General features: G+C 38.4%; 1 protein-coding gene across 1 annotated transcript; it reads left to right on the top strand.

Moving 5' to 3' along the window:
• Positions 1 to 5089: 5089 nt before the first annotated feature.
• LOC109206102 (9-cis-epoxycarotenoid dioxygenase NCED3, chloroplastic-like) lies at positions 5090 to 7322 on the top strand. Its single transcript, XM_019368873.1, has one exon. It carries the CDS (start codon positions 5250 to 5252, stop codon positions 7053 to 7055), a length of 1806 nt encoding a protein of 601 aa, XP_019224418.1. The 5' UTR covers positions 5090 to 5249; the 3' UTR covers positions 7056 to 7322.
• Positions 7323 to 7960: the final 638 nt, after the last annotated feature.

Raw genomic sequence — 7960 nt, 5'->3', positions numbered from 1 at the left:
ATTTTTTAATCCAATACTACTTTTGACTTGTTATATTTCACAAATTTGTTTTTATGCGGTTTATAAATGGAGAGTTGAAATTATAAAGATCAGATACGAACTTTAATAAGAACTTGATGTTTCCTTGCTTGGAAGTTACTCATATACTCCTTTTGTTTCAATTTATGTGAACCTGTTTGACTGGACACGAAGTTTAAGAAAAAATGAATATTTTTGGAATTTGTTGTCCTAAATAAGGTAAAAAGGGTCCCAGAGTATTCGTGTGGTTATAAAAGCTTGTTATTAAGGATAGAATTGTAAATTTAAACTAAATTATTTCTAAATTTAGAAAGGAATCATTCCTTTTGGAACGGACCAAAAAGGAATAGGTTCGGGTGTAATAATTTCTATACTTAAAAATCCCTAAAGATGCCTTTATCCATCTTTGCTGTTTCGTTCTTTGATGGTTAAATTTTGTGGCCTAAACCTCTATACTCTCCCTATATTTTTCTTTTAACTTGGAGAAGTTTTGATAGGTGCATGTTTAATTTTATATTCTAGCGTTATTTTTACGCTATCAGATCACTTAAAAACATAATTAGATGTGAATTGTAATAGACNCGCACATAAACGGTATCACCAACATCTATTGGGTTACATATACGCGTTCTCTTTTGCACTTATAGCTTGCGCAAATAGTCCTTGTTACACAGCATTTTAAATGGTTCCGGCGGCCAATAATGCTCAGCACCTAATGGCTGCAACTGCCCACTATATGTGTTCACGTATGGAGCAATACTATATTACCTATCAGCATAGTTGGTTGCCCCTAAACTCGTTTGTTGAAAGCACTTCATGGCATGTGAGCACAGCATGTGGTAGATGGTCCATTTCCCACATGAACACAACCTGCTGACTTCATTTACGGTGTGTAGATTATTCCCCCGGTGTTGACGGATAGCGGTGTGAACTTCAAGAACACCCCGGTTGTGATCATATTGTAAATATGAATGCCAATGTACTTGCCTCCTGTATTTCTCAAATCTTCTCATCGGGATTGGCATAAATTCAACACCTCCGTCCATCAATTCCGATGCACCTCTATGCCTTTCAACAAACCTCTCTGCCATCTGTTTGAATGTCATCCAGACCATGGCAGTGACATGCAATCCACGTGCAGACTTCAATAACCAGTTGAATGACTCCGACACATTTGTAGTCAGGGCTCCCATCGTCTGCCACCATCAGCATGTAATGTCCACTTGTGAAGCTCATGTCACATCAACCAATTATAGGATCTTTCATCTAACAACTGGATCGATTCCATGCGCCTCCTGAATTTGTACTGCTGGTGCTCAGTTGTAGCCATCCACATTAAATCATGCAAGTCCTTGTTGGGATATTTCTTTTGGAAATTGGCCTTCAGGTGCCTCACACAATAACGGTTGTATGCATAGGGTTCCTGCCATTCAGGCAAATGCTGTACAGAACTTAAAATACCACCATGCCGATCAGATATTAGACAAATACCTGAACGTTGTTTGATAACGTGCTGCTTCAAGTGGTCTAAAAATAGCGTCCACGTCTCTTTACTTTCATTGGCACAAATGGCAAAAGCTAGTGGAAATATTTGTCCATTGACATCTACTGCAAAGGCGATCAACAGCTTAATATCATACTTTCCATAGACATGAGTACCGTCTATGGAAATTTCCGAACGGCAATGCACAAAACCATCAATTTCTGGTTTAAATGCCCAGAACACGTATATGAATATATATTCCGGTATTCCTGGACTCCGCTCATGTTTCCATTCAACAACAGTCCCGGGGTTAAACTGTTTCAGTGCGGCCATATACCTGGGTAGAGATGAAAATGACTTATCCTAGTCACCATAAATAATTACAAATGCACGTTTGCGCCCGAGATATGCCTTTCTTTTGGTAATAGTACACCCATATTCCTGGTGGACGGATGTAATACACTCTTTGATCTTGTACCTAATGGACACTTCCAAGTAAGGAATCAAGACAAGAGAAATCAAGTCAACATCCAAGTTGAAGTGATTCTCATTGAATGTGTCCATTTCACAAACGTGGGTGCTAATATATTTACCCACTATCCACAACCCTATTTCCTTCTTGCTCGCACGCAGCATCCAGTTACAACCCATAAAGTATCTACGGCATACGACCTTGTATACCTCCGGAGTTGACTCCCATGCCATCATCTCACGACACTCTCTTACGCTGTACATTTTACAAGCCTTGGATACGCGATCATTATCGGGAAAATGCATGCCCTTTGCCAGCACTGTTGGTCTAGACTCATCCCACATTGCTGACCGAATTTCGTCAAGATCCCTTGCAAGGGCATCTACATCCGGCATACTTGGCAAATTATCAAGGTAGGGAATATGCCTTGAATGAAACGGCATGTGGGACTCGTACACTCTTGGTCTAACGGGAGGTGGAGGAGCATGCTCCCTCGTCAGCTCAGGTTCGACACTCACTTCCTCTTCATCATCACCGTCGTCAGGGAAGGGTGTGTCATCTCCAGACTCATCGGCATCGTTGTCATAATCACTATTATCTTCCTGACTCTGCGCATCATCCAAATCACGAGTAAATACGTCGTCTACGGGCAAGAGTGAGATCAGGACAATCAAGTTGCTCGTTTTCACTGCACAAACAACAAAATGATAGCTACTCAAATTGATAAATACTTTACATATAGCTATATCACTTCACTTACAGGTCGTACTGTGTTGACATTCCGTGATGGACATTTTCTTGTTGGTGATGACTCCCGGATGGACCAGCGTGATCTAACATGCTAAAATTATGCATATTCCAACTGGGCGTGGGGTCATAACTTGTAAAATTCATATCCGGACGGTACTCCCTGAGGAATATATGAGTGCTAATACAAATTCAATTCAACAAAAATAAACATTGTAACATAAAGGAAAATTGAAGTTTACTAGTCGTTTGTGGATTATGTAAAGTAGGAGAGAAACTATTTCCTCGCTCCTCGTTCGCCCGCGGAGATAATTTTAGATCCGGCCAAACTCTTTCAGCCGGAACCTGTTGGGCTAAAACTGCTCCAAAATAACCATCCGATGATTGAGGGTTATCCCTGCTTTGCGCAACCTCAAAATTGCGAACGTCTTCAGCCTTGTCGTATATTTCCAACAATTTTATCACAATAAATTCCCTGTATTCATCCGGAGTCCCCAAAAAATCTCTTAGAGTTTCATCGTCTTCGATGTTAAACTCAGCATAACAAGCAACCCCTTGCGGAGTCACAGAATACAGATATCTTCCAGTTATTTTAAAATTCACCGAACGTTTGCTCAATCTTATTTTATTGCATAACAGTGATACTAGTCTATCGTACTCCATTGTAAGTGACAACTTAACATGACTCTGTGGAGATAAACTATAGCTCACCGAGTTATTCACCACCACAACTTCACCCCCCAAATATAATGAAACCCTTACTTTTCGCTCTTTAGATATTATGAAAAAAGCTTGAGAATTTAACAACAAGAAAAGTTTATCACGAAGTTGGAATATTCTACTCTTAACGCCTTTATATAAGGCAATGCCCAATCCCGGGGGGTCAAAATTTTGGAAGTAAAACGCGGTTCAAAAGGGCGTTTTACATATTTGAATTATTGTTATATCAGTTAAGCGCAGAAGAGTTATTGGTGGACCTACTAAACATGTAAAACGCAGTTCATTACTGCGCTTTATATAAAACGCGGTAATGAATCGCGCTTTATGTACTTGTCTTTTCAGCTACTATGTAAATCGCGGTTTGTTACCCCGTTTTATATAAAATACGATTATGAACCGCATTTTGCCGTAATTTCCCAAATGGCCGTTAAGCTAAACCACGGTTCATAACCACGTTTTATATAGAAATATAATTTTTTTTTTACACTTAAAAAAATATTTTGAGTCTAAGAGAACCAGGTTCCGGGCTCGTCAACGGAGCGCGTTAGGAAGTACTGCTTTTACAGTTCCTGCAAATTTCAGGAAACGCACAAAAATCAATTAAAAGTGGGCAATCAGCAGAAGGCAGTGCTGACTACTGTTTTGACTGAGTTATTTTACCCTCTGACTTTAATTTTCCATCTCTTATTGGTCTTTAATTCATGCATCTCCTCCAATAAGACTGATTTCCAACTTTTGTAATCAGAAATTAAAAACAACTTCCAAAGTTGATGCTAAAACTTTGAAACCAAACAATTCAAATAAGTTAGTTCTTGGAACCAAAAAACTCAATAACTTTTTGATACTTTTGTTGCTGAAAAAGTTACATACTAGTACTACTATTTATCTTATTTTATATGACAATAAAGTATTATATTTTGAAGATTAAAAGAATTTCTTAAATGTAAATATTTTACATATTTTAAATTATGAAACTATTAATACTTCTAATCTTTTTGTGATTTCACGTTACTATATTGCTTTTCTATACTGTTGTGATTTAGCATGTTTGCTTGGAGCCGAGGATTCATCTATCGAAAATAATCTCTTTACCAGCATAAGGTTAATGTAAGATTTTTACTTACTATCCTCCCCTAACCTCACTTGTGAAACTGCATTGAGTGAACTGTTGTTGTTGTATTACTTTTAATCTTTTTATTGGTATTTCATTTCAAATACAACATTTCCACCCTCTTACCCCCACTTTCTTTCTCCTAACTATATCTTACGCGGTTATGCATATGTTGATCCCAAGTGACCTTCCCACATATTCACCAACAAACGAATATGTTTTTAGTTTTTCTTTCATTATTTTTCATATCCGATACTCTCCTCCAACTTTTTCCTCTAACCAATAATGTGGTGGAGTCGTAAGTACTCTTACAACCTTAAGCGGAGGTCTCAGGTTGAGTTACTAAATATGAAATCGCCTTTGTTAGGAAGCGCTTTACCTCCAACATGGAACTTCCCGATACGAATCCGAATTTAGTCGGACCCAATGTGAATACCAAACTTTTTCCTCCTCTCTCTACCCCTACCCCTACCCCTACCCCTAGTCCTACCCCTTATGTTGCTCCCAAGTGACTTTCTCACAAAATCCACCACGTGCTCTTCCCTTAGATGTCTAAGGTGGACCTCCATTCTCCTCTTTACCATACACACTCCCCTCTTTTTCTCAAATACACTTCTATTTAAACCTTTCTTTCCCTCTCTCTTCTCCCACAATCCTCTCTTTCTTCTCTTCTCTCCCCTCTTCAAAAGAACAACAAAATGACTTCTACATCTGCAAATTACACTACTTGGGCTACAACCCAAAATTCTCATCCCTTTTCACCATCAACTTCTTATTCTTCTTCTCATGTTGATTTTTCCCTCCCTTCAAAATCCATCTCTAAGAAAAATCTCACAATTAGAAAAACTAACATCCACTCTGCTTTACAGTCCCCTGCTGTACTCACTTTCCCTAAACAGAAAAAACAAAATCAAACAATTCCCAACAAACATTTACACTCTCAGCCTCAAACTCCTGACTTGAATCTTTTCCAGAGAGCAGCAGCAAAAGCTTTAAATATTGTCGAGAGCGCGTTAGTCTCACGCGAACTCCAAAACCCACTTCCTAAAACAGCTGATCCACGTGTACAAATCGCCGGCAACTTCGCCCCGGTGCCGGAACAGCCCGTCCGTCATAATCTTCCCGTTACAGGGACAATTCCCCATTGCATTAACGGCGTTTATGTCCGTAACGGTGCTAACCCGCTCTTTCAACCAGTAGCGGGTCACCACCTTTTTGATGGTGACGGGATGATTCATGCCGTCACCATTGATAATAGCTCAGTGAGCTATTCTTGTCGTTTCACTGAAACGCAAAGATTAGTCCAAGAACGCGAATTGGGTCGTCCTGTTTTTCCAAAAGCCATTGGAGAACTTCACGGCCATTCTGGAATTGCGCGGCTATTGCTCTTCTACGCTCGTGGACTATTCGGGCTCGTGGATCATAGCCACGGCATGGGAGTGGCTAATGCCGGATTGGTTTACTTTAACAACAAACTTTTAGCCATGTCAGAAGATGATGTCCCGTATCAAGTTCAAATCTCGTCTTCTGGTGACCTTCAAACTGTTGGAAGGTACGATTTTGACGAGCAATTAAAAAGCACAATGATTGCTCACCCGAAAATTGATCCTGTTTCCGGTGAGCTTTTCGCTTTGAGCTACGACGTAGTTAAGAAGCCTTACTTGAAGTACTTCAAGTTTTCGATAGATGGGAAGAAATCACCTGACGTCGAAATTCCACTCGACGTGCCCACCATGATGCATGATTTTGCTATTACCGAGAATTATGTCGTAATTCCCGATCAGCAAGTTGTGTTCAAGCTTCAAGAGATGATCAAAGGTGGTTCACCAGTAATTTATGACAAAAACAAGAAATCCAGGTTCGGGATTCTACCCAAAAATGCTAAAGATTCGACGAATATTATTTGGGTAGAATCACCCGAAACATTCTGTTTTCATTTATGGAATGCTTGGGAAGAGCCAGAGACAGATGAAGTAGTTGTCATTGGCTCATGCATGACACCACCAGACTCAATTTTTAACGAATGTAATGAGAATTTACAGAGTGTTTTGTCCGAAATAAGGCTCAATTTGAAGACAGGCGAATCGACAAAACGCGCTATAATTTCATCGTCAGAACAAGTTAATTTGGAAGCTGGAATGGTTAATAAGAACAAACTTGGCCAAAAAACACAATATGCTTATCTTGCAATTGCAGAGCCATGGCCAAAAGTATCAGGATTTGCAAAAGTAGACCTATCTACAGGAAAAGTTCAGAAATATATGTATGGAGATGAAAGATATGGAGGTGAGCCATTATTTTTACCAAGAAATATAAATTCGGAGAACGAAGATGACGGTTTTATTCTTGCATTTTGCCATGACGAGAAGACATGGAAATCAGAACTACAAATTGTGAATGCTGTGACTCTAGAATTGGAAGCTACTGTTAAGCTTCCATCTAGAGTTCCATATGGATTTCATGGGACTTTTATTAGCTCAAAAGACTTGCAAAATCAAGTATAGTACTACAAAATTATTATTGGTAAATACGTAAATATTAAAGGGGTAGAAATTAAGGGTGAGAAAATTATACTATAAGTGTGTTATAAAGGAGATATTCAGAAACCAAGCTTGAAGCTTGTAGGTGTGTAGGTAGGATTAGATAGGCTCAGATGGTTTCTGTTATCTTTCTTTTCTCTTTTTTGTCATTGTATATGAGTGAATATTTATACGTATTGGCAGTATTATACTAGTTGCAACAAGCTTGAATATGGTGTTCAACTTTTCTTATGTTTTTCTCTTGGATGGAGGCTTGCAAATTTTAACATAGGATTAGGTTATTTCCAAAAAAGTATACCTCTTGCATTATTTGGTTTATTAAGAAGTGACCAAAATAAGGTAGTCGACAAGATAATCCACGTGAAGGCAACTGTCTGTTCTGAATCCATCAAGTATAAATTTTGAAAGAGTGTCATGTGTAATGCATAATCACTTCCTTCTTTTTACTACTCTTATTGTATCTGAGCTCTTTGAGTGAAGAACTTCTTGGTAAGAAACATTTTATCCTCTTTAGTAGGTGTATCTATTCTGAGACTAGATAAATCGAGCAAATGTAATTCGAATATGGAATGTTTAAAGAAAATAATTTCATAGGACGTACGTGATATTATTGATGGGACATTTCTTTTGATTTTAAGGCATTTCAATAATTTCATAAATAGAAGGAATAAGGTGTTATGAATCTTCTGATAGTTTTGCGTGAATTTAAGTTAGTCGAGTCATTATGATTATCGATACTCAAAAAATCTAAGTCATGGGACATATAGTCTTCTTGAGGGGACATTCCTTTTGATTTGAAGGCCATTCAATAATATCATTAGCATGTGTTAAATTGATAGAAGGTCTAAGTTGCTATCAAAGTCTCCTAT

Source organism: Nicotiana attenuata, unplaced genomic scaffold (assembly GCF_001879085.1).
Source record: "Nicotiana attenuata strain UT unplaced genomic scaffold, NIATTr2, whole genome shotgun sequence".
Lineage (NCBI taxonomy): Eukaryota > Viridiplantae > Streptophyta > Magnoliopsida > Solanales > Solanaceae > Nicotiana > Nicotiana attenuata.
This window is presented reverse-complemented; position numbering and strand designations above follow the sequence as displayed.

Excerpts from the sequence above, each read along its gene's own strand:
- LOC109206102 (XM_019368873.1), top strand. The coding sequence starts at position 5,250 with ATGACTTCTACATCTGCAAATTACACTACTTGGGCTACAACCCAAAAT.